At 47.5% G+C, this 26,697-nt stretch overlaps 2 protein-coding genes across 2 annotated transcripts in view; one reads left to right on the forward strand and one right to left on the reverse strand.

Annotated features, from left to right (window-relative positions):
• ralgps2 (Ral GEF with PH domain and SH3 binding motif 2) overlaps positions 1-26,697 on the forward strand; it is a gene marked incomplete at its 5' end in the record, with an annotated part of 75,320 nt that overhangs the window by 32,311 nt on the left and 16,312 nt on the right. The window lies entirely within an intron of this gene.
• On the reverse strand, positions 4,255-24,354 carry angptl1a (angiopoietin-like 1a). The gene is made up of 5 exons (XM_080833633.1): positions 23,993-24,354; positions 12,974-13,863; positions 8,668-8,861; positions 6,018-6,288; positions 4,255-5,796 (listed from the first exon to the last, which is right to left on the reverse strand). Exons 2-5 carry the CDS (start codon positions 13,770-13,772, stop codon positions 5,609-5,611), a joined length of 1,452 nt encoding a protein of 483 aa, XP_080689759.1. The 5' UTR covers positions 13,773-13,863; positions 23,993-24,354; the 3' UTR covers positions 4,255-5,608.

Here is a 26,697-nt window from a genome sequence, read left to right on the forward strand (position 1 = left end):
ATAATCTGCTGCTTGTTCGCCCGGAGCAGACAGAGCGACTGAGGGAGGTTAGGTAGCACAAAAGGTCAGTTCCCCCTGTGTGTGTGTGTGTGTGTGTGTGTGTGTGTGTGTGTGTGTGTGTATATGTGTATGTAAGAGGGACTGACTACTCAGGTTGTGGTTGAGTACATGTTGACAGGTGCAGAGTTTTTGTGTAGAAGGCGAGGCGACTGTGGTAACGACCTTGTAACCACCTTCCACCTCTGCAGTCTGGAACTCTGTACAACACACACATGTCTAACGTCAGAGAAGTGACCAGAAACAGTGCCACATACATACATCAATCAGAGGAGTGGATGTTCTCACCACCACCATCATCCCCCCATTTCACTCTTTTTCCACTCTTTCTTTTTATCTTCTCTCCTGTGATGCCGGTTCTGGGGTTTTCCCTTTAGACCATCCTTCTCTTATAACGACTTTATTTCAGATAGCTCATGATCCACTCTTGGGGCAGGATTTTATTTACGTGATTTTTAATCTCCAGCGTGATGTATTTGACCCACAAAGTGTCTAAGTAAATGTGAGGACATTTTGTAATGACATTTCAGTGAGTGAGTCAGGTGAGAGCTGCAGTAAAGGAACAGATGTGACCGAGACCTCCTTAGAAGCTCATGCTTATTCACTTGCTAGGCCTTAATACATAGCTTTTGATTTTTGTTCATGGAGCATAGTGATAATAAGGAAAACAGAAACCATTCTGCGGCCTCTGTGCCGTTATGTTTTACAGCCCAGTGTGTGTGGGTGGTACAATGTTGTTGTGAGAGAAAAGGCAGGCCTAGACGCAGACAGACGTAGAGAAGCAGAGAAAAGCCATCCAGCTCGATGCAGCTCAACAGTAATATTTCTGCTTTGTCACAATCATCCTGAGAGCCAAGAAACCCTCCCTTTCTTTAAGTCCTTTGTGTGTCTTATGAGTCAGTACTTCTTATTTGCATCCATTTTGGCTGTTGCCTTAGAAACGTGCCCTTAGTAATGGAAGTCCACCAGAGAGGACAGAGGCGGACCAACAACTGCAAAGGGATTTGTTTTTACCCTTTATGCAGAGAAAGCTCTTGCCCCACTGAAGTCAATGGGAGACTTGTTGGATTTCTTCAAAACATTGGCCATTATTTCTCTCTGGAGGGGTTAAAGGTTATTTGGAGCCATCTGTCGTCTTTAAAAAAGACAGAGGGTGATCACCTCCGACACCATTTCTATTAAAAGCCAATAAGGCACAACATAACATATCACAACAGGCACAAAAAAATAGTCGTCTATGCTGATTGGTGGATGTTGCATATTACACAAAATGACAGCATTTAATTATGGTTTATTTTAATCGTTTCCCATGTAGCCTGTAAACAGAGCTAATATATTAGTATGGGCCGAAATATGTTTGCATTTACACAAATCTCAGCAACCAGTCTCCTTTACCGCTGTCCTGAAATAAGGAGAAACTAGAACAAAACACTTTACAGCTCTAGCACCTAAAACATCTGATTAGTTCTATGCAACAGACTGTAGCTATCAAATCCTTAATTAATCAATGTGTTTACTTAAGTTAATTTTGTGGTTGTCGTGAGAACATTTGTGATGCCCGATCAGTAAAGTAAGCTATGGTGAGCTTCTGCTCACTTTGTGAAAATGGTGGTGCATTAGCCTAGTGGCTTGATATTTTTTGCTTTAAGAACAGGAATAGCAATAGACATATTTCAGAGCTTTAATGGGTCTAAAGTCTAAAGGAAGACGACATTCACATACGTTTTATCCAACTGTGGGGTTTAAAGTAGGGCTGCAACTAACGATTATTTTGGTAATCGATTAATCTATCGACTTTTTTTCCGATTAATCGACTAATCTAACGATTATTTCCATAAATTTAAAAATGTATTCAAAAAGTTGGAATTTGAATTTCAAATGTATTTAAGTAACAAGTTAATACAAATGTAATAATCATAATAAATAAATTAAATAGCAATACAAATTAAGAGTACAAATAAAGTTTTAAAAGTAACTCAAAATAGCAATCAAGCCTCTGCAAGTGCAAAATAACTGAGCTGCAGGTGACATTCAAATTCAACATATGAAGAAAGAAAAAAAACACTCTTTTGTTTGAAGATTGCTAAGTAGAGGAGGTTAACTATTCAGAACAAACAAGAAATACTCTGATAATTCACTGATTTACCACATTGCACTTAACATAACTTAAATAGCGTTAGCAAGCATCCTCCATAAGACTTTCTGTTTTCAAACATGTAAGAGTAAACCTTACAGTAAGTTATAAATATATGTCTATGATAATTGCTGCTAGACGCTTACTGTTCTTATGCTCCCACAGCCCATTCTCTTTGAAATACTGAAGTAGTACTTAAGGAAGACATTAACAAAAATGAACACCCATTGTATAAGAGCTTCAGTTTCAACATCAGTCTATTGACTCTCATCACAAATAATGAGTACCACACGTCAAAAATGGATGTCAGCCCAGGGAAAACAGTAGGACAAGGTTGAACAAATATTTCCATCATTGAAAAAAATGACAACTTTTCTGTTAGCCATATCTGATATGCAGCAGCTGCTAGACCAAGCTTTGTTTATTGTTTCCATGGTTACATGAGCCATCTCAGAGTAATTCGCTTTACGCAGCTATTTCGCACTTCCTATATGCAATTCCGAATGAAAAGTACCGGTAGCGCTGTTAAATTTATTTATTTATTTATTTTTTAATATAGTTAATGACGCGTCTATATTACAAATCCACGTCGACCATTTTTCACAATCGAAGCTGTGGATTTCGGCGACTAATCGTTGGCAGCTCTAGTTGAATGTGGGGTTATTTTGTCGATTTTCCAAAACCCAGCTTGCTGCTGTTTTCACGACCACTCCCCCAGTGGTAAGCAGAAATTCTTCAGGTGCTTTGTACTGTGGTAGCTTAGCGTCAAGGAAACTGGGACCTCTTGCTATAGCGTTGCTGTAGTTGAGTGTGTGTGTTTGTGTGACAGCCCTCTTTATGTGGGTTGTGTGTTTGTGTGTGTGTGTGTGTGTGTGGGCTAGGAGTAGACCCAAAAGTGGCAGCCCAGCATAGGGAAAGATGGCTAGTGCGATGGAGAGACACGCAATGGAAAAATGAAGGGGTTAGGTGGCAGATCAGGCCTTGCTGGCCAAACAGGCTTTTTTCTAACACCTCATTTTCTCCCCCTCCCACCCACCAAACTCTAGTTCCATGACTTACAACCTGGTTTAAATAGCCACATGAGGACGCAAGTGGGAGGATCTGCAACACAGGCTGACACCTACCATGTGTCCAAACCTGCAAGGTTCATGAGTGCTGATGGCATACCTGCAGTCTGTGTGTGTGTGTGTGTGTGTGTGTGTCTGTGTGTGTGTGTGTCTGTGTGTCTGTGTGTGTCTGTGTGTGTGTGTGTGTGTGTGTTCTCGCCAGGACATTAGAGAACCTTGAGTTATGAAGCACAGCCTCTGAGTGACTAAGTCAAGAGAGAGTCATAACTTTGCAGAATATATCTGGGAAGATGAAACCCAAGTGCTCCCTCCCTCCCTCCCTCTCTTTCTCTCCCTCTCTGTCTCACTCTCTCTCTCTCTCTCCCTCCCTTTCTCCCTCTGTTTCTCTCCCTCTCTGTCTCACTCTCTCTCTCACTCACTGTGGAAAGAATTTCTTTCTATCCTCCCCACCTCTCTCTTCTCTCATCCCATGGTCCGTGACTGGACTACAGAAATGTGTTTTCCATTGTCATCTGCCCTTAGTGCATGCGCTGTTGTAACACTTATTCTTGCTCCGCATTTGACTGCACACTTTAATCATGCAATTCCTCAGAGCAGGGGTGCCCTGTTATTCCGCCATCCTCTCTAATGTCATTTTCCAACTCCGTCCATCTCTCTCTCTCTCTCTCTCTCTCTCTCTCTCTCTCTCTCTCTCTCTCTCTCTCTCTCTCTCTCTCTCTCTCTCTGCCTGTGCACTCATTCGCTAGAGATCATACTGCAATCCGATCAGTTGTGTAATGGGAAAACCAGCTGAAACAAAAGAACATATTCAGCCTTATTTGATTTGACATGATGTACAGCAAGCAGTGCAAAGGTGGCACATTTCTGTCCTCTCGCTCTCTCTCTGTCTCTCTCTCGTGCTTTTGTCTGTTTCTCTTACCTCCGACTGTGTGTGTGTGTGTGTGTGTGTGTGTTTGTGTGTGTGAAGAAAGAAAGAAAGAAAGAAAGAGTCAGGAGTGAAGGCAGAGTGTTTTATTAGATTTTTTTTTTTCCCTTTCATTCTTTTGTTCGGGGTGTTGGTGTCAGGGCCGGGGAACCATGCCACACCGGTAAATGTGTTCCACCTCCTGTCAGCTGTAGCCTTCACGCCTTGCATAGCAGAAGGTGGGTGTCTGTCCGTCCGCGTGGGGCGGGAGAAGCAAGAGCACAGCAGTGTTAAGCCCTCCGTGCTATTGTGGGTCCTTTTGAAATGTCTTGCTTTGTAATTATTGGTGTGATTTGCACTACAGAATTTGAGGTTTTAATGGGAATGTGTGTGTATTCAGAACGTGGTTGCTCTTCTTGTGACATATACTCATGAGAACACTTTACATCATAGCCAGGATAAGTAACTAAGATGAAGGCTATTGCGTAATCGTTATAAATAAGATAAATAAGTGACCGGGAGATGGTGGATGAGGTGTAGTTACATCATGGGCCTACACAAGCCACAAGCATTAAAGCAACTTGTACAAATCACAGGCAATATACAGTACCATATATTTACATACCAAAGCAAGCTAGGCCATCTCCACATCAGAGAAGCCCAGTTTTCTCAAGTCCTCTTTGTGCTTGTGGGGTAAAAAAAACCATACTGTATACTTTAAACAACAGAGTGTGGGTGTGTGTGTATGTATAGCTGTGTGTGTATATGTGAACCACAATGGATCGACTCTACAGAATGTTTTTCCTGTATGGTTAGATATATCTCATTGAGGGGCTTCCCATTTTAAGAGTGGAATAAGTAACAGTGGACAGAAATTGGACTGAAATTGAGACATATGAACCAAGGGAAAGTGAAGTGACGCCCAACAGTGAGGAAGAGTGAGTGGAAAAAAAGATTGAATGTATTGATTAAATATGAATAGAAGTAGCAGAGGACGACAGGGGCGAATGGTACAAAGGAAGATGGGGGTTTTGGCACTCTCTCTCTCTCAACACATATCCACAACAGTGCAACACAGCCCCTCTGTGTCAAAGTGTGCAGACATGTGCCTGCCCTCTCAGCACAGCGTGCATGTAGCACCAGACAAAGGTGGACTGTCGCTGTGCAAGAGTTTGTTTACTCTTCTGCTCTCCTCCCTTCTTCCCTCGGAGTAAACGTCCCTTCTCATAGACCCGTGCTTGTGGTAGAGGCCCCGGGGCGGGGTGCTACAAACCTAGGTGGTCTGTGTTTCCATAAAAAATGCATTGTATAAATTAGCATCAACCATGAGTTATTTGAACAGAGATTGAATTTGTGTCTGTGTCTGTGTCTGTGTCTGTGTCTGTGTCTGTGTCTGTGTGTGTGTGTGTGTGTGTGTGTGTCTATGGTTGAAGTGCTTATAGTCTCTTAATCAATTGGCCTGATCATCATGCGGACAGACTTCAGGGAGTAAAAACCTCCCCCATAGTCGGCCCAGAAGATTCCGTCCTGGAACTTGCTGCGGTACACACCGCCGCTGTACCACACACCATTTAGGTTGGTCTGGCCACAGGCGTTGTACCACCAGCCACCCTTATGGAAATGGGCACAGTTACCTGCCAGAGGTGGGGAAAGAGAGAGAGGAGGAAAGGGATTGGAAGGTGTGGTTGTGGCTGTACATGGAACCAACTAAATATAGGCTGTCTGGTCTCGCCTCTTTAAATGGTATCAATGTCAAATATTTGAGAATTGGCACTAGCAATGCTACTGTCAGTTGCAAGGTTGTCATAACTGATGATAAAAGTTTAGTTACAGGTTTATCTCCTGTGATTCTTACCTGAGAAGGTGTCCCTGTCGCGGTCAAGTGTGGTAAAGGGCTTGCCGTTGTGGCTGCTGAATGAGTCTCCCGCATTGCCCTGGTAGGTGCCCAGCCGGATGCGGAAGCCCTCGCTCTCGGACTCCAGGCGGAAGCTGCTGTACTCGGCGTACACCTTCTTGCCCACCCAGTCTTCGAGCTCCACCAGGAGCCGGTAGTCACCCTGCTTTGTCAGGTTGTAGATGTTGTCCAGGCCCAACCAGTACTCACTGTCTATGTTCCCAAAGCCCTTCTGTAAAAGGCAAGGCAAAAGGGAATGGTCAGTGAAATGGGATGTACATTGCAATAGGTTGTGCAGATGTGTTCCATTTCCTTCATGTCATGATGCATTGGAGACCAAACGACCTAAAGGGTTGGCCCCCTTTTCGAGACCTTATTTGTTTAAGTTACAGGCTGTGTGGATGCATCTGTTAGTGTGGGCTCTTTGACCTCGTTGGGTTATTCGTCATGTATTGCTTTGTCTTAGACTCATTGTTTGCGGGTGACGGCAGAAGAAATGTCTCGTTCAGAGGTCTGTTTATGTCTCATCCCAGTGATGTGCCCCTTGATGTGGTGCTCTGGGTTGGACCCCCCGACACCACCCCACCCACCACCGCCCTAACCCTCAGTTCATCTGGTGCACAGGCCCTGTACGGTCTCCATTCAGGCTTGAAGAAAATTGTGTCTGAGAGGACAAATGGAAGGGAAAAAAGGTCCAGAAAAAAAGGGGGAGAATAAATGGATTATCCCTGAACATTTTTTTTGAGCAATACCGGCTGGCGTTTCTCAACTGGAGTGAGGTGAGGCTAAATTGAATGCACTCCTGATGCCAGCTGATAATGTGTGGAAATTCTGTTTCTTGTTTCCCTTAGTTGAGGAGAATTTGTAGTGGTCTGCATCATCTGGCAGTATGCTGGTGTGTGTGTGTGTGTGTGTGTGTGTGTGTGTGTGTGTGTGTGTGTGTGATGAATTTCTGTATGCATGAGCACATGTGCTTCACAGAGTACAGAAGTGTGCAAGGCCATACTCAAATTAGGGTGCTGTTTACTTCAGTGGGTGTTCAGAAAAAGATTTAGCTAAGCCCTCGAGCATTATACCAGGTCTTCCTAGGCACCATCTGTATACCTCATAATACACGTCTTAGTTATCCTGGTAGTTATCCTGGTTCCACGTACATCACCTCACCTCAATGCTCCCCCATTTATATTGTTTTTACAGACACTGCCAGATGGTAGGCAGTGTTTTTCTATGCAGCGTTTACTTATATAGTATTTAATGTTTAGAATTAAGTACCATGTAAATATGCAATGTTTATGTGTCTTAGCTCCTCCTAGGGTTTTTCCAAAGGTGTTCTGTGGGTGGGCTTGTCTGCTCGGTGCCACACGATGTGCACATATACACACATGGACGCTGGCCATCTTGACAGGGAGAACGTCTCTGTTGGGTGGCTGACACTAGTTCCTGGCGTGTTGCTCTTCCCACCTCCTCTCTCTATTCATGCTGGAGAGCAGCCCATAGCACGGCCTCCTTACCGCCCCATCTCCCGCCCACATGCCCCTGAGACCGCTCCAGTTTCAGGGAGCCCTGATGCTCCGCGGTTTACAGTTTCGGGGGGGGGGGGGGATCTCAGTGGTGCTGCTGCATTTGTGGTTGTCTCTGAAGTTGGAAGGAACCTCTGTGAAAGTGCTTCAGGATGTGCTGACAGCGCAGGGTTATGTAACTGAAGACGTTTCGGAGCAAGCCCAAAGTCTGAGGCTTTCCTTGAAATAGCCCTGCTCCTGCACAGGATGTTTACACTGATCGCTTAGATATACTCTCATTAGGTCAAAAGATCTGATTTAGATTAGCCTCAGAGAGCCTAGCAGGTCGGAAGAGGAGAAGCCAGATGATGAGACTGATGGCTCGAGTGAAGCCAGTGGAGGGGGAAGGTAGAGGTGCTCGGAGCGAGATGGGTCGCCAGTCCCATATACTAGCTAACCTGATGGGCTAGCTGGGAGATTTGTATTACAATTTATTTTCAGAGTCATCTAAATTGCATCAGCATTTAACAAGGACCAAGATGCTTGATCGTATAACACCAGCTACACTGTGCCAGCTCCACTACACTTAAGCTTCACTAGAGTTTGATTTTAAGGCTGTGAATGGTCTCGCTCCAGCCTGCATGTCAAATCTCCAGACCCCTTACGGTCCATCGAGGGCCCTAAGATCCTCCGATGAACTTTGCTAGATTTACCAGTCTAATAAATCTAACGTGTTCAGGCTTTTGACTCTTGTTGGTCCTAAATTAATCCTAATCCCAAATTTCTGGATTTTAATTTAGTGTTTAGCTTTTTAGTGCCTTCATTTGGTTTCCATAGTTTATGGTTAAATGTATCTATTTACTTATTGTAGCAATTTATTTCCCTTTTATTACTTTTAGATTTTGCTTGCTTGTTTATGCTTTTTGTTTTTATTCCTTTTATTCATTTCCATCTCTTAATTTACATTTTTTTGTGTAGTTTATTTCCTTTTTTTATTCTTCTAAATGTATAATCAGTCTATTTACCTCGACTGGAAAACAATTTGGTGTAACTGCTGCTGTTTTTATATGTACTTTACATTAGGGCCTCAACCTCTCCTTTGGTTATATTACCTTATAGCTGTCCCAGTTCCTGAAGAAATTCACAGAGCCGTCTTTTCTCCTCTGGAAGACGGTCCACCCTCCGTTGTCCAAACCATGCTCGCACCACACTTGGATTAGCCGTTCACTGCCCTCTGTCTTCAGCAGGTACATCCCACTCGCCTTGTGGCCCGCCTGACGCACCTGGAAGCAGTCCTTGAATGGCCCTGAAAAACAAACAAAGAAAGAGGGGGAGAATGGAAGAAGGGGGGGGGGGGGGAAGAGAGAAAGGTCAACCAAACACCCACGATCAACCACATGCCTCAAAGATGACGTAGTGGTAACGCATAGGAGACCGGCAAAGGGTTGCATAAAGTCATTTGAAACTTTTTTGAAGTACATGGCCCTCCAGAGGCTGGCCCTGATGCCTCGACTCATCTGGCATGCAGGTTTTACTTTTTACTTTACAGATGGCCTGCAGCTGACCTATGACAGGTTGACTAACTGGCAGAGCAAATATAAATATATATGCATGTGCGCGTGCGCGTGCTCATCCTCCACATGAGGCTTCACACTGCCTCTCCTTTCTCTTCCTTGGCTGGGCAGAAGTTTGAGATGTCCTTGGCCAAGTACCTGTCAAAGTGAAGGTGAAGGCACTTCTGTTGGGCACCAAAGGTGTTCACTGGGCCCATTATCCAAGTACCCCATAATTTCTCAGGTCACATTTAATGGCTGTCTGGTAGACCATTTGCATACATTAACTATCGCTGGGCCTCTGACGTCATTTCCTTTTTGCGTCAAGTGCAAAAGCAAAAAGGCTAAATCTACTCAGCAACAGGGTGCCCTGCCACTGGCTGCACCTAGAGCCCTCTATTCAGTCACAGAGCCAGAAATGTCTGCTTAGCCATAAGTACCCCCTCTAGACTCTCAGGCCAGCTGTTTTTCTAATGCCTCCAGTGAACATGCTTGCTGTCCCTCCCTTGTGGAGATCATAATCTGGTTCTGGACTAGTGGACCAGGCTGGGGAGTGGGATGAAGTAGTGGTTGCGTGGGGGGAGATGAGATCGCTCCTGCTAAGTGATCCCTACTGGAGCCACCGAGGTGGCCAGGATGTGGGTGTGTCTCAAGAAGCCCCATCCTGTGCTAACACAGACCCTCAAAGCAAGGTCTCCCAGCGCAGCCCCTCGCTGTGCTCGCGTGTGGGTGTAATAGCAGACATTTGAGTGCTGTGCACTTATGAAGAAAGCCTTTGTCTGAGCCTTGATGGAGATTTGAGGGTTGGGGTTTGGTGGGGGGGGGGGGGTGTAGGGGGCGGAGAGGGCGGAGAGGGGATAGTTTTCTCGGCTTTGGGTGACTTACAAGACCCCCTGCAGTCTAACTAGCAGCACCTGAAACCCTGCCACCCTCAGCTCCTGTTTGTCTTGTAGCAATTTGTCTTCATTTACATCCATGCTGCTGCCTTGGCTGTATTGGGGCTAGTAGGATGTGCCATCGACCAGCAGATATGAAAAACCCACCGCAGGGGCTGATCTGCCATGCTGAGGAACCGCTTTAATTCCTGGCGAGCCCCAGTGTGTGTTTAAGTAGACCAGAAGCGGCCGAGGTTGGTAAGTGCGGTCAAGGGAAAGAGCCTGAGAGTAACTGAAGACCGTAGCCTGGCTTGGGCTTCAGCCGAGAGAAGGAATAGGAGACAAATAATATTTGGATCATTCCAATCTCGCAGCAGGAGATGAAACAGACTTAATTTATTTTTTTTCTAATTCATTCATTTTTGTTTATCTTCATCCACCCCTCTCTTTGCTCTTTCTGTTCTTGCGTCTGTTTTTCTTGGCCTGGGACTGTAGGAAAGTGTCAGGAGCTCCTGTGGAGGAGTGGGGAATTAGAGAGGAGGGGTTGAGTTTCCTGAATGCTGGTGATCCATGTCCCAGCTTCTAATTAGGGTCTATGATTAGGAGTGGTAGGGGTGAGTTCTCTCCCTCTCTCTTTCACACACACGCACACACACACATACACATAGACCTAGACTCCATGAACTGTCTGCCTCAGTTATATTGTAGATGTGATAACTATGAAAAAGACCCTGACAGTGTACGTATAGAGAACCAGGAGAAGCCTTTAATTTGGCTGTTTTCTTTAGCGTCCAGTTTCTTCACTGTGGGCACGCATTCAGTGTTAGCGTTGCTAATCCAGCTCTGACTTGGACCATGTCCACGGCCTCCTCCGTCACCCTGGTATCCATCTTCCCCCTGCATTTTGGTTGAATCTCTCTGACGAAGGGTGGAAAGAAAGGCCCCCCCACCCCCATAAAACCCATCCTCTCCTTCCCCTTCTACATTTTTGTCCGTTTTTTTTCTCCCCTTTTTTTCCTTTTTGTTTTTCTCTCCCCAAAGCCTGTGGCCTCTCAGGCTCTCCTTCCTTTCAACTTGACCGTTGCACAATATCAGCCCTGTTCCAAGAGGAGGCATAGTAGGAAATATGCTACACTGCTGTGAGTGATGTGGTTCAGGCAGCATCAGCATGAAGGTCTGGATCGTCTCCAGAACACTGGCTTGGGGCGGAGCGTGGAAGCCTGCCAGACAGGTCCCTATTGTGTGTGTGTGTGTGTGTGTGTGTGTGTGTGTGTGTGTGTGTGTGTGTGAGAGAGGAGGGTCCCTCAGAGCAGGTAGCTTTACTTAACTCATCAGAGGAGGTGTGAAAGGATGCCCATTTCAGGGGGCCTTATGTCTTCTAGTTCTTGCTTATTAAGGTCGATCAGTCAGACTAACATTTCAGCTCCCTTTCTAGACAGGTTGTGTGTTAAAAGCAGCCCCATGGGTTTTGGGCCGACTAGCTCTTCCTCAGTGTAGTGTAGTGTAGTGTAGTGTGTAGTGTGTGAAGTTTACATATGAAACAAATTTCAGATGGTAAGCAGGGTTGAGACATGCATGGATGCTTCCTGTAAAGACTATAGAAGGATGGTGGCGACTTAAAGAGGCAGAGCTTACTCACTGATCCGACTCAAGCTTTACAGCTGCTATTCAGTCTCTTAGAACCGAAGCCTTAATCCAACGTGTGCATCGGACTGCATGCCAAAAAGTTTGTTTTGTCTATTTTGTTTGTCCTAATGATGTCCTGCAAGTGTAGCCAGAGATTAAATATTCTTAGCCCAGCACACCCTCCAACATTCCTCCTGATACTGAGGCCTGCTTTCACTTCTAGACACAACATTTTGCTAACTTATTCTGTGAATGACTCTCCCCAGAAGGCTTTACAGTCTTGAAAAATTGATTTCATGCTAAGATTGCTGGCTGTGGACTACTTTGATCGTTCCCTCTTTCTTAGTGTGTGTGTGTGTCCTGGTTATGAATGATTTTGTGGGTGAGTAACTGGAGAGTACATTTTCCAGCTTAATGTGTCTTTTCCATCCACTATATCACTGTCTCAGATATCAGTAGATGTTGTTTTTGTGATTTTCAGAAGTGCACTCACATACGCACACAGGGCTCTGGGCACTTCTCCAGTCATCTCTCTCTATCCATCTCTCTCCATTTCTTTTTCACTGACCTCTCTCTGGTTCTCCAGTCTTCTGCTTTTCCAGTTGTTTTTTGAGCCATTGCGAACACCATTGCTGCCATTAATGGACTGCAAGTTGGCCCACTCTCTCTCACCCTTTCTTTCCTTTCTCTCGCTGTTCTCTCACTTCCATTTGCACAGACTCACTCTCTCACTCACTCAATGTCCTTTCCCTGCTGTTCCCCGCACTCTCACCAGGTGATAGACTGCAGACCTTAGCTGGTCTAATCCCTGCCATATATCTCTGTGTGTCCAGGGCAGATTTGGACCTGGCAGGTTAGCATGCGTGAGACCCTGCCTCTGGCCGAGAGTGTGTGTTTGTGTGTGTGTGTGTGTGTGTGAGAGAGAGAGAGAGAGAGAGAGAGATGCTTTGGAATGTTTGAGCCCCATTCTGTCCTCTGCCGGTGCCAGGACCTGGAATCCTGCATCAGACAGTGCGCTCTCAGACATCACACAGATCAGATGCAGTTTGGTATGAGATCTGAGTCTTTTTCCAATACCCATCCCTGCCTTATTCCAGTAAAATATTTGTTGACCATCTCTTTTCCATAGCTATGCTTCCAACATGCCCTCCTGCAAAGCAAATCATCTATAATGTTTGGTCCTGTTGTGCTGCATAACCTGGGTACTCTTACCTGAGTTGTAAGAGCTTTGACCACACTCAACAGTAAGTGCTCTGAAAGCAAGGTTTTGGGGTTGCAATATCCCTTTGTCTAACAGTTACACCATACTACTTAAGCCACGTACTCTGGTCTTGCCCACCGATGCCCATCGCCCCATGCCTTACCTTCTGTGCTGATTGTGGGTGGTGGCACCCCTACAGGACTGACGGTGGGCTGTGCGTCCATGCGTGATCCCCGGGGGAGAGCGCGGTTGTGGACGCGCTGGATCTCGTTGGTGAAGCGCCCGCTGTTGACCGGTATGCTCTCCGGCACCACCTGCACCAGTGGTGGTACAGCGGGCAGGTCGTGGCGCCCCCCGTATGCCTGCAGGCAGCGCTCCTCCAGTGCCGAGATCAGCGCGGACTGGTTGTTCACGACGCCGGCCAGCTGGCCAAAGCGCACCTCCAGCTCACGGTAGCGTGAGGCCAACCGCAGCATCTCGGACGTGGCGTTGAGCACGCGGTTCTCCAGCATCGCCAGCTCCAGCGAGTTGTCGCGCTTGCGGATGATCTCGTGCAGCAGCTGCATGTACAGCTGTGTGACACGGGAGTTCATGTTGCGGCTCTCTTTGCGCAGCAGCTTCATCTCGCTCACCAGGTTGCCGTCCACGTCCACCACCAGCTGCAGCGTCTCGATCTCGCGCCGCTGCCTGTTGAGCACCACGCGCAGGTCCGAGATGTCCATGCGGGTCACGCGTTCCTTGTCCGGCTCCGGCCCTGTGGCACTGGCGCATATGGGGCCCTTGATCTTCTGCTGGGGCACCAGGAAGGTATAGCTGCACTTTTGGTTTACCTCATCATTGCTGGCCGCTCTCCGTCGCCGTGTCGACTGCAGCGGGTGTTGACCCGAGCGGCCGGCGCGGGCAAAGCCCCAGGCCGACAGCCAGAGTGTGGCACAAAGCCACCACGTTACCCCTCGTCTCATGACCGATTCCGCTCTTCACCTCTCTTCTCCCTTTAGCCCTCGCACTTCTCCTCCCGTTTTGTTTCTCTGGCAGTGCAGCTGAGTGCTTTTCCTAGGAGGAGGGAAGGAAAGACAAACCTCAAGTCAACAGAAAAGCATGATAATTACTGCATCTTGGCTCGGGTGAAGGAATGTTTCAAACAAGCACTCATGGAGATGAAGGCTAGGATCCATCACAGAGAGACTGAGGTCTTATTCAGAGATAAAAAGAAGTATATGAATATCGATCATCACGATAACAGTGCTGAAAACAGTTCTATTCCCACTTATCACTGCAAGTAACCTTCTTTCTGTAACATATCAAATGTGAAGGTCTCTGAACTTAATCCCCTCGGGATGTCTCCTCTCCTTTCTGAGAAGTAAACATGGATAAAGCCGTGGATAAGCTGGATTGAACGTGATGAATAGCGTGTTGAGAGTTGTGCGTTACTGAGATGAAAGGTCGAAAGGTTGGAGGTTGATGAATGATGTGTGGATGGCATGCACATAAACAGGAAGTGCGTTGTGCGTTGTGCGTTGTGTGTGTGTGTATGTGTGTGTGTGTGTGTGTGTGTGGGTCTGTGTGTGAGGTGAGGTCATCACAAAGCTCTCTCCTTGGACTCCTATCACATATTATCTTCAACTCTTTTTCAATCTCACCTCTTCTCTGTCTCTCTCTCTCACATACACACATACTCACACTCACACTCACGCTCACGCACACGCTCACGCACACACACATGCACTCTAGCCTGACTGGACTGGGGTGTCTCTGTTCAGACACTTCCTTTAAACAATCCAACCCTGACCCATGCGCCCCACAGTTCTCTCAGCTGAGCTCCGAGCCGTGATGCCATACAGAGCCAGAGATGATTTGCACCTCTGGAGGTGTCGGGCTCTGTTCTGGCGTCCCTGTTTGTTTTGGGGTCAAAAGGTGGAATGTTGAGGCTGTGAGGCTACTTATTCCCCCCCCCCCCTTCTGCTGTAGCCTGTTCTAATCTCAGGATCACCTTTCTCTGCCTGGAGAGTCTGGTTCTCACCAGTGTCACCCAGTGAAGACCTGCTGTCCCACCCCCACCCCTCTTTCACTCGAACTACTTTATGTGTGCCCACATGGCCAATGCAACACACATACACACACACACACACACACACTAGTCTCCTGCCATCGTATTTCCCCCCCCCCCCCCCCCCCCCAAAAAAAAAAAAATCAGTCTCCTGGCTCAAGCTGTTGAAGCGAGAAACTGGGTCTCTATCTCTTTTTCGTCCTCATCTTGGCTCTTGAGGGATGGCCTGGATGTTCTGCTTGCATAGATAATGGCTTCTCCAATTCTTCTTTGAGAGCCAAGCAGAGCAAAGAATTGACCGGTAATTGTCTATCCTCCTATTTCATGGAAGCAGATAGTCAGTTTACTCCCGTCTGATTGATTTAACACAGCTGGTGCTATGAAATGTTACGTACACGCTGACGTTTTTGAAGTCTTTTCCTTTCAAAAGATAATGCTGTTGATGGCTACTCCTGAAGTTGGCTTTCCTTTTTTGTAGTGAACACACTAGTGGATGTAATATTCTGTAGCTATCCTCAGTGACCTCTCCATTCTGTGATGACTTTACCATAGACTTCAGAAAGCCACATGCAGACAGTGTCTGGTTGCCTGTATTACTCTCCCTTCATCCTTCCTCAATATTCTCTTGTTCTATCCCTTGTTTGCTATCACTTTCCACTCTTAATCTTTCATTCTCCACTTCCTATTTCTTCCTCTAAGTCACTTTTCTTCCCCCTCTTTCTCTGACTTTCTCCCCAAAATTTTTTTGGGAAGCCATGTACATGCAGAGTACATATTTTCTTACTCAGGGCCTTACTCCTGTCCCTCTCACGCTCTGTCTCCAGTCTGGCGTGATCTGCATTTCCTATGGGGGCGCAGAGTGGAATTGAAAGCACAGGCTCTTCGACGGAGGTTCACATGAAAGGCATTCCAGGTTTTTGACTTTGAGATCAGGCATGCGTGCACGTACGCACCCTGGTGAACCCCTACACACACACACACACACACACACAGACACACACACACACACACACACACACTTGCGTGCTCCACAAGACACATGAATGAGAAAAGCTTATGGTTAGTACAGGAAGACTCTGCAGACTGATCAGTCACTGCCCCCATCATGCCTTTCTCCTCCAGTCTAAGGATAGTTGCATGGAGGATCTTTGAAAGGCTCACGGGAAATCTGGACTTTGAGGGGGAGCTGATTAGGCCCGAGTAGGCCTTGAGTTTGAGTCGAGTGTTTTCTTTCCATCTTTTGTCAGCCTTTTCACCTGTCATCCCCCCTCTTTTTTTCATGCAATTCCCTGCCGACTGTCATCTCTACCCTCTTAGACCTACAGCCTGTTATCATTCTGTCCATGTCTTTAACTTTTCTCTCTCACTCAGCCCATCTGTTTCCTTGCTTTCATCCTATCCCTGTACCTAGGTTGGCTGTACTTTATGTGCAGTGTTCGAGACAGTTTTGACAAACTATGAAACCTATATCACTAACCTTTGCTCTGTCTATACACATAGACACGAAGACACATACACATACACATGCACATTTGAACAGAGCAAGAGAAAGACGGTGACGAAACTGGAATAGCTCAGGGTGGTTTAAGGGCGCAGGGGGTGGAGTGGGGGGGGTTTGTGCTGATTGTTGGTAGACACAAGACGGAGGAATCGAAGCAGATGAAGACATTGAGGAACTGGAAGCTGTAAAAGTGGGTCAGAGGACTGAATAATCCGTTTGGCCTGAGCCAGGCGAACAAGATGGCCTGGCCTAGAACTGACATCATGGGTAAGACGCGAGGGCCGAGGATCCATCCAGCTGCTGATGGTGTACTGATGTAATGCCTCAGACCCTGGTCTCCCGCAATGGGAGTCGAGAGCCTCCGCCTAATTCGCTCTGACAGCAAATCCAATGGAAATTAGACCAGGTTTGGGGGGTATCAAACAACTGTTGGACACGGGTTTCCTTTTTCCCTGCATTTTCTGAGGGAGGGGTGGAAAGAGAGAGACAGAAAGGAGTGAATGGTTTTGGCTAGGGCAAACGGACGGACGCCTTGCTTATCCTGAACAGATGTACCCAGTTTTCCTCAGTCAAAGCACGCCAGGGAAAATTAGAGTACAGACACTGCATTGGAATTACAGAATTGAGGGCCTAGAGGGGGAAAAGTAGGAGAAGAAATATCCTTTCTCTTTTTTTTTTACTGGTATCAAAATAGGAAAGAAGATTACTTTTATCTTCAGAAAATCACATAACTAGGGGGCTCACCCCTATAATGGTTATTAACAACAGGCCGACATATAAGTCTAGCCCAAGGCTTGTGTGCATGTGGTCATGTTGTTCCAATACACCCTCTCCCCCTCTCTCTCTCTCTCTCTCTCTCTCTCTGTTTCTCTCTCCCTTCTCTATAACACACATGTAGTCGTAGTGCAGTTATTATTGGACAACTCCAGCTTCCCCCTCATCAGTACCATAAATCCGTCCACCTCCACCCTGTAGTGTGGCATGGCATAACACTGGGAGAGAACTTCATACGGCCATCCTCATGGTTCTCTTTTAAGCCACTCTTTAAACTTTACGGCATTCTGGAAGTGTGCAGAGCCAGAGAGACTTGTGTTGTGCTGGTAACATGACACGACAAAAAAAAAAACTGTTTGCTTTCCCCGTCATCACCTCATCGCTCCTAGTCCTGGCCCACTGGCATAATGCCACTACAGCCACCACCACAGGCTTCCCAACATCACCGAGGTGACGAGTGCCAGGGCCTACCCTTGCTCCTGGCAACGCTGGCATCCGATGTGCTTCAGAATGAGCTCACAACGCCGCTCCAGTTTTAGATGCGGTTTGGCCTGGCGCAGCTGTGACTCACAAGTGCTGGGCTCCGTGTGTGTGTGTGTGTGTGTGTGTGTGTGTGTGTGTGTGTGTGTGTGTGTGTGTGTGTGTGTGTGTGTGTGTGTTTTCTCCCTGTGTGTGTGTGGGTTATCTGCATTCAGTCCAGCACGTAGCAGTTTGATTGTTTCTGTTTTGTTTTTTTCTTTGTGGAAAAACTGTGTTCTATTAACTAAGCAGCAGCAGCTCTCCAAGCTAAACAACCCTTCAAAAGCAGTTTGGGAAAAAAATCGGGAAAAAAGCTGCTCAGTTAAAAGGGGAAACTGTTATCTGCAGACCACACGCACATCTCCCTTGCATCCCAACAACTGGACCAACCCAAGATCTATGCTATCCTGCAAAAAAAACTATCTGTCCACATTTCCCCTAGCCAATTTCTTTTTCTTCCCACCCAACATATGGTGATGAGCCCAAGGGGTTTACAGATAGACAGCTGCAGTTTGGTGTGTCCTCAGTTTTCAAAGGGAATAGTCAGAATAAGCAGTCAAATCAAGTGAAAAGATGTCCATATGCTTTTTTGGAGACTGCAGGCTGTAGCCATCTTTAAAGTAGCCGGCCATGCTCCTCGTCCGGTCCCCTTGACCATGAGGACACCCCCCTCACCATGGTAACCAGAAGATCACAGAAGTTGAAGTGTTTGGACATAGTAAAGGAAGGAGAGGGGCACTTGTGGATTTTCTTTCTTTTCTTATTTATTTCTTTTATTTAAATGGCCGATGTGTTTCCCAGCCTTTAAAAATATGAGAGCTTCCCACATCTGGCCTTCAGACTTTCCCTTGGCTGGTCCAAGTGGACCGGGACAACACACACTCACATGTCCATGCGCACAGACACACCAAGCACATCCATCAAGCTGAAGGAAGAGCACGAAATCGACAGAAAGCGAGGCAGAGTGCGGAGACGCTGTTGCATAATGGTTTGACATGTCAGGGTTTCATTGGGTATCGTCCACTGTAACGAACGGGCTGTCCCAGAGATGTCCCACAGATTCTTTAATATGGAATCAAAGCCCTTACTGTTCAACAGCAGACCTCAACCCTGCTTTCCACGCCAACCGCTAACGCAACCAGCAGCCTCATCTTTTACCACTATGCTTTTATGTTCGCAGTACCAATCCCCCAAAGAGACATGCGCACACACACACACACACACACACACACACACACACCAAAGTACAATATGTTAGTAATTAGGCGCACAGCACAATAGTCAGAGCAGGCCAAAGATCAAAAAGGCAGGAAGCTTGAAGACATGGAGCTCTCTTGTTCAATCAGAGTCTATGACATAATTAGAGTATAGAGGGAGACAGGAAGGAGAGCGAGAGAGGAAGGGAGGAGAGCGAGAGAGGAAAGGAGGGAGGAGTGGAGCCGAGAGAGAAGTTGTGATGTCACGGCCTCCGAGTGATCTACAATTGCTGTGGGATTGGGTATGAGCCATCCCCCTCTCCAGGACGGGCACGCCAGGGGAAATTGGCGTTGGCCGAAGCCGGCAGAGCGAGTGGGAACGAATGGGCGGATTCATTAGGTGAAACAAACAAGTGTTTGAGGAGGAATAATTGGCGCTGGAGCCATTAATCTGGTCAAGAGGAGCGTAGAGGGAGCTAGACGGGCAAGAGAGGGATGGAGAGCCAAATTATTGGAAGTAATTAAAGTATTAAAAGATAAGCATCTTCTTTTCTCTGGGTTTAGTGTCAGGGACAGTGGTGTTAGAAGTCTGACTGAAACTACTGAACTGAGCTTTTTCTTTCTTTGTTTTTTTTTGCCGCTGGCGCTCTCAAGTAAATCTGTGTCTGGCTCCAAATTAACTTCCCAGGTAATCTTTTTGAATGTGTGTGCGTGCGTGCAGGAGAAAAAAGGAGAGAGAGAGACTGTTTTGGGTGTGACCTCTTTAGCCCCTACCTCCCCTTTGGTTGCACAGTAAGGTTTGTGTTTTGGGGCCACCACTCCAGCCATACCATAAACTGACAACCTCACAGTATCACACACAATGCAACACTGTGTGTGAGTGTGCATGCGTGTAGCTAAACTGTGCTGAGAGTGTGAAGAGAGGCAGAGATTTTGTGTGTCCCTTGGTGAACACTGAACAATCAGACCTAATTCTTGCACTTACAGTCAAGCATGTCTTGTCATATAGTCAGGCTGATGATGAAGCTGGCTTGTCACTGAATAGCCCTTAGTTTCACATTTGCAGATATTAGTGATAGATGTGATTTAATTAAATCACGGCTTTGGCTCCACACATCTGTTCACTGCTATTGCACTTCTTGCAGTGTCAGCTCAAAGGAACGTCACCCCTCTCTTTTTCTTTCCTTCTTATATTCTTTCTTTCTTTTTTCTTCCTGCAAAAACTCAATTAATCTCTGCTTCCTCCTGTGTTAAACCCCGTTACCTAGCACGCCTTTGCCCCATTTTTTCTCACCACCTTTCATCTGTTATTTATTGGTGGTTCCCCTCTCTCTCTATTTCGCTCTTTCGCTCTCTCTCTCTCTCTCTCTATCTCTCTCTTTCTTTTGCTCTTTCTCTCTCTCTGGCTCTCTCTCTCTCTCTCTCAGCCCTCCAACTCCCATCTCCCCCTGTTCCCCTCGGATGAAATTGATGAAATTACAGGCCTGGGTGGGGAGTGGAACTGTTGCAGATGGCCGAGCAGCGTGGCTGGCTTGAGCTCCTCGTGGCTGGGCCGAGCTTTTCGTGGCCAGCCTAATGGGAAGATGGAGAGGGGGAGAACTTTTTAATGGGGGGTTGAGGGGTTCTGGGTAGCGTCAGCCATTCAACTCCGCTGGTCGGCGTGAGCCACGCCAGGCCCCCAACTGGCAAAGCCGTAACCTCTCGTGGGAGTGTTAGTAGCATAAACCTGTAGCCCTTTCAGCCAGCTCCACCTCATCCTCTCCTGCCCCCTCGGTGTGCCCCCCCCCCCTCGCTCCAAGTGCTGCTCGCTGCAGCGCTACCGAAGCTGTTGGCCCACATGGTTCCAATTAGCCTGCAGCGGTGAGCGAGGAAGAAAGAGAACTGGCTCATGTATATATTTGCCTGTCTGTTCACTTTGTTTCTGAACCTTAATGCCACTAAAATAAGCAGTGTAAGCCTCTAAGCAAGGGCATGCCTGGTGTGAGAGAACCATCGCTGACATGAATGAGAAGTAAGTGTGTGTGTGTGGGTGCGTGCGTGCGTGCATCCTTCATGGGTCGGGAGAATTTCCACCTCTCGCTCAGCAGACGGAACGGCTCATGTAAGTTTATGGAGATTAGGGAGTGTGTGTTAATGATTTGTAAAACGGATGATGAATGGTTCCAAAAGTGACTGACAGGCATAGAGGAGAGTCCAATACCCACGTATAGGCAACTGTGTGTTCTTGTCTGTGTGTATGTCTCTGTCGTGCTGGGCAAACCTCTCGTGGTCTATTGAGGAGCTAAGACAAGTCTGTGTGTGTTCCATGTTGCGGCTGTGGTCAAAGACACCACCAGCAGTTTTGTGGAAGTTGGGAAAGTGTGTATACATGCATGTGTTTGTCTGCACGGTTGTTTGTATACTGGCTGCTAGAGGCAAGTGTGTTTCTATCCCCAAACATAGCAGTCGTCAGGGTTACGGCACGTCTGTCCTTATTTTTGCCCCCCTCTGGAAAATCGGCATTCGTTGCTCTCCCAGCTGCTCCCTTTAGTATGGGTTACACTTATTCACACACACACACACACACACACTCTTTCTCGCTCTACACACACACACACAAAGAGAGAGAAAGAAAGCGAGAGAGAGAGAGAGAGAGAGAGAGAGAGAGAGAGAGAGAGAGAGAGAGAGAGAGAGAGAGAGAGAGAGAGAGAGAGAGAGAGAGAGAGAGAGAGAGAGAGAGAGAGAGAGAGAGAGAGAGAGAGAGAGAGAGAGAGAGAGAGAGAGAGAGAGAGAGAGAGAGAGAGAGAGAGAGAGTTAGGTTTTAGTGGCGTGACTGGTAACAACTTTTCGGAGGTTGGCTGAAGTATTTATGCATGTGGAAATATAGGCCTATATATATATATATGTATGTGTTTTCGTGTGTGAAAGCCTCGAGCTGAGTCTTCCCTCTAAGCTTCTGCTGTGCCTCATGTGCAGCTGAGTTTGGGCAGGTTGTGTCTGATTGAGAACAGCCCACGGAGCTCCTGACATACTGCCCTTCCAGCCTCCACTCGGCTCTCCCTCGCCGCCGCCTCGCAGTTCAGATTCTCTCAATACCTCATTCTTTTAGTCAAAGCTGACTGGCTTCTTCCATAGCTTCTATAGCTGAAGTATGTCAGCTAGGTTCATGTCCCTTTGGTCATATAACATGGTCACATAACACGTTGATCTGACAATCATTTGATCCGTTTTATCATTGAGTAATTTTTTTCAGGGAAGTTTCACATTGATTTCTCTATTCATGTCAAGTTTCTTTCAGGTTAGATTTAATAATTTGCCTCACGCAGAATATCCCACCGTCTCAAACCCTAAATCTGTGCTGCAAAGCAATCTAAACAATTAGTCTGGTTAGATGTCCTTGAGTTATAGTTACGCAACGTTGCTATGGAGGCGACAGACTCCTCAGATGGCTTGTGTATCAGGAACCACTTGAAATAATTGACTGAAGTGAGGCTCCTTCCATGTTACAATTGGCCAGCCGCTTTGTTTTGCTCTTTGAGTTTTAACGCAGGTGCTGCTGGTTGATTGGTTTGCCAAATGCTCCAGCACGGAATGTTCTAGACACGGTACTGCCAGTGGCTGCCTCCCGTTTAGGGAAGCGTTTCATGCCGTCAGCGTGTTTGTACACAAGAGCTCTGGGAAGACACAGAAAACTTGGGGTGACCCCGCTCTCCTCCTTTGAACTGGCCCAGGCCTCGCTCTGTTTGGTTGGGTTTGTTAGCGCTCATTAAAACCGCATGTGTGAGCACAGCGTGTGAACTCTCAGGGCGTGATGCTTTCCATCTGCACTCATGCAATCTGTTTCTCGATCAGTCTCTCTACCTCTCTCGCTCCCTCACCCTCTCTCTCTCTCTCTCTCTCTCTCTCTCTCTCTCTCTCTCTCTCTCTCTCTATTTATATATATATATATATATATATATATATACCCCCCTCTCTCAACATCTTTGTTTCTTGTGCTGTTTCTTTGTAACTCTACTCCTCATGTACTCTCCTACTCACTCTTTCTTTCTTCTGTCTCTGCATCCCTCTCTCTATCTTTCTCCCCTCCTCCCTACCTGTCCACCTGTGCATACTGACCGGTAAGTTTACTGCTCGCTTTACCAACATTGCTGGCCCCCGGTGCCCGGGGCAGTGGGAAAAGGCTCTTAACTGTGACTAATTGCATGTGATGGTACCGCTGGTGGGACACATTGGCATTGCCTAGCACTCAAAGCCCTCACTGTCGCGGCTGAAGGTCTTTATGCGCGGGCCTCGTATCGGGTGTCAATGCTGGGGACCCCGCTCCCATCAGGAAGCGCTTAGCGCGTAAAGTGACCTTGTGTCTTTTCGGGTTTGTTTTTTCTATTTAGACAAGCGGCCTTCGGCTTCAATGGAGCCCCTATTCGGCCCGCGGAAGACACAAGTGGCCCTCTATGGCCCCCGACACCCACCCCCCCCAGCCGATCTCGGGCCCCACAACAACACAGAAAGAGAACAGGCAGCGTGTCGCCAAGCACGCCCGCAAACCAGCGGCTTACCCAAACAAATAAACAAAGGCAGATTCCAGCCGCATTAGGGCTCTTTCCGTGCCCTAACCCCTTCTACATTCTCCAAATCGCTCCCATCTCATCCCTAGTTTGCCCCAAAGGAAAAAAGAAGGGAAGATGAGGGAAGGAGAGGAGGGGGGGGGGGGGAGAGAATGAGAAAGCCATAAACACTGGGGGGAAAACTCTGATATTCTGTCTCTGTGTGTCTCTCGCTCTCTTCCCTTTGATCTTGCCCTACTTTTCTCTGTCAGTTGACTCCGGATGGACGGAGTGAAGGGGGATAATCCAGCAGAAGCGGTCGGAGTGCCCCAGCGACCAGAGTGCTCGTGCTCTGGAATGTTGGGATGCAGTTTTTTGGAGTTGTTCCGAATATAAAAAAAATTAAAAAAGCAAGAGAAATAAAAAGCATAGCTAAATATTTTAGTGTGGGCTAGCACGGAAACATCCCAACCTCATTTAGGAGCCCTTCCAACTGTACAAGAGACAGAAGGAGAGAGGCAAGAATAAGAATGAGAGAACACAGCCAGCAGAAAGGCAGAGCAACCAGAGAAGGCAAACAGTCAGAAAGTTTGATGGCGCTAGTGGCAGTGCCGGTACGCACCTTGGTGGCAGTGGCGTGCCAGTGTAAGCAGATGCGAACACGTGCAAGTCTGTGTCCAACCAGCGTTTCGGCCCAGCCGTCACTCCTGAAGTCTTTACCCCAAAAAAATGTAAAACCACACAAATGTGTGTCCTCTCTGGCTATCTCCCGGTCCAGCTTTCTCTCTCCACGTCGTGGGTCCTCTGGACAGCTTTCATGTCTTGCGTCCCCCAAGGCTTAGGCAGCCCCTGTCTCTGTCCTCTTCTCTTCTCTTCCACCCCTCCTGGATAGGTGTTTCCCTGGGGCCCAGCCAGCCAGGCGCTCTGTGCTATGGGGCTTCAGCGGCTCAGGGGCTGGGGCATGGCTCTGGAGCTCCGGCGGCTGCTGCCTGTGTGCTGAATGAGCTCTCGCCGTTGGAGCCTCAAGTTTTTCACCGGTGATGGGGCGGTGAAGTGAGGGGGGATGGAAGGATATTGAGAAAGAGGGGAGGGCAAGGAAGAGGGTGTGGAAGTTGGGTGGCTGTTTCTTTTTTTCCTCTCTCTCTCTTTCTCTCTCTTCCCTCCCGAATGTCCCCACCCCATTTCTTTTTTGGCTCAGTCCAGCCCACCTGTGATGTCATTCTGCCTGTCCTGACAAACTAGCACAACTCCTCCTTAAGTTTCACATCCTTCAAAAAGCCCATCTGCATGAGTGAGAGAGAAAGAGGAGGGGAAGGAGAAAGGGAGAAGAGGGGGGAGAGAGAAAGAACAGGGCCTGCATGATGTCAAGGGTAGCTCTGTTCTTTCTTTAAGGGCAGACTCTCTTAGTCCCACCGTTACTACTGTCCATCCCACTGTTGTGGCTTCACAGGTGAAACTGTCACCAGGGCTGACTGCTGCTTCTGGGGAAGCTCAGTTTATTGGTGGGTGTCCCAGCGTGTCGAGGTTAGCCCCATTAGCCCAGTCCAATTTCCCATTTGACCTGTCTTTGTCCACCTACTCCTATCAGAACAGCTTAACGGTGCTCCCAATCCCCCGTGCATCCAACCCAGATAGGGCTTTACTTTCGCTCTGCTTTCATTCCCTGTGCCTTTCTTTCTGTCCTCTCTCTTTCTGCCTCCCCCTCTCTCTTCCTCCCTCCCTCCCTCTCTCTCTCTCTCTCTCTCTCTCTCTCTCTTCCCCCCTCTTTCCCTCTCTCTCCCCCTCTCTCTCTCTCTCCTTCTCCCTCTCTCCCCCCCTCTCTCCATCCCTCTATCTCTCTCTCTCTATCTTTCTTTATCCCCCCCCCTCTCTCTCCCCCTCTCAGTCTGATTCTTATTTTCTCCTGGGGGCAGATCCCTTCCTCCCTCCTGGCTGCAGGGTTAATTGGTAGAGCTGATTTGCACTGCTGTGGCCCGCTCTCTCTCTCGCACGGTAATCCTGATTTCTGGGCCAGAGTGTTTTTGTTCCCCTCGTTTCCTGCAGACGCTATGTAATGGTCGTTGCGGTTTCATGTGTTCTGGAGATGAATTCATGACTGTCGGTCACAGTGATTTGTGGAGGTACGGGTGGTTCGGAATGAAAGCCATTTGCTAGCTTTTCCTCTTTGGAAGAGCCCTGTCTTTTCCAGTAAAATGATGTGCCCCATACGAGGTGTGAGCACGCGTGTCTGAGTGTGCGTGTCTGTGTGTGTGTGTGTGCGTGTCTGTGTCTGTGTTGCGTGCCTGCTTGTCCGTGTCTCTGTGTGTGAGTGTCAGTGTGTGTTTGTGTGTGTGTGTGCTTTTGAGTGAGTTTGACTCGGTGGCGGTGGGAGGATTTAGCCCCAATCATGCATGCCAGCACTGACGTTGTTTTATTTCAGCTTCTCCTCTTTTTTTGAAAGTTCTCCTCACAATATTTATCTCGTCTGTAGTCTCTGCTTGACATCTCTAACAGCAGGGATATCTCTCTCTCCCTCCCTTCCTCCCTCCCCCTCTTCTCACGCTTTCTCCTCCAGACTATCTTCCTCTCTCTTCACACTGGCCCCTGGACTTTTGTTTTCTCTTCTTTGTTTTAGAGTTATGTGTTGAACTTACTTGTTGATGTAAGGCAGTCAGAAATTCCCTTAGAACTATTCCCTTAAAGGTTTCACATCTCTCTCTCCATGCCTCTCCTCTCCTCCTGCCCAGCCCCTTCCTCCCTCTCCCCTGTTTCACATTTTTGGGAATCACTATTTCCCGAAAAAAAAAACATCAGCCTTTCCTTGTAGACCTGACACGCCATGCAGATCTGGCATGAATGTTGCTGTGAAGTGTGAAGCATATGTGGAGGCATGTATGTGTGTGGAAGTCTTGACGTGTGTGTTGGATTAGACTCTGAAAGGGAGTGTGCGTGTGCGCGTGTGCGTGTGCGTGTGTGTGTGTGTGTGTGTGTGTGTGTGTGAGAGAGAGAGAGAGAGGGGAGAGACCTCCAGGCTGTTGTGCATGTGGAGTGGTGATGGTTATCTCCCATCTTGCTATGAGATGGTTTAAATTCAGTAAGAGCACACAGCTGCCTTTCTCTCTCTCTCTCTCTCTCTCTTTCCCTCTCTCTCTCTCTCTCTCTCTTTCTACTTCTCTTCCCCCCTTACATTTGCATGGCTGCTTTGAGATCCCTCGTTCTGCAGTCTTTCCTGCCCCTTAATCTTCCCCTCTCCTCTGGTTCTAATCAGAGCTGATGGCGTGGCCCTGATTGATACGAGCCCTCCACAGAACACACAGGGCCAGCGCAGTTAGACTGAGCCCACTCTGT

Source organism: Sprattus sprattus (assembly GCF_963457725.1).
Source record: "Sprattus sprattus genome assembly, chromosome: 2".
Classification (NCBI taxonomy): Eukaryota; Metazoa; Chordata; class Actinopteri; order Clupeiformes; family Clupeidae; genus Sprattus; species Sprattus sprattus.

Bases quoted from the DNA above. Each gene is read 5' to 3' on its own strand.
- angptl1a (XM_080833633.1), bottom strand. From the start codon at position 13,772: ATGAGACGAGGGGTAACGTGGTGGCTTTGTGCCACACTCTGGCTGTCG. The intron at 6,289-8,667 runs GTAATATAACCA...TGCCTTTTACAG, and splicing joins GGAACTGGGACAGCTATAAG to AAGGGCTTTGGGAACATAGA. The intron at 5,797-6,017 runs GTAAGAATCACA...CACCTCTGGCAG, and splicing joins CGACAGGGACACCTTCTCAG to GTAACTGTGCCCATTTCCAT.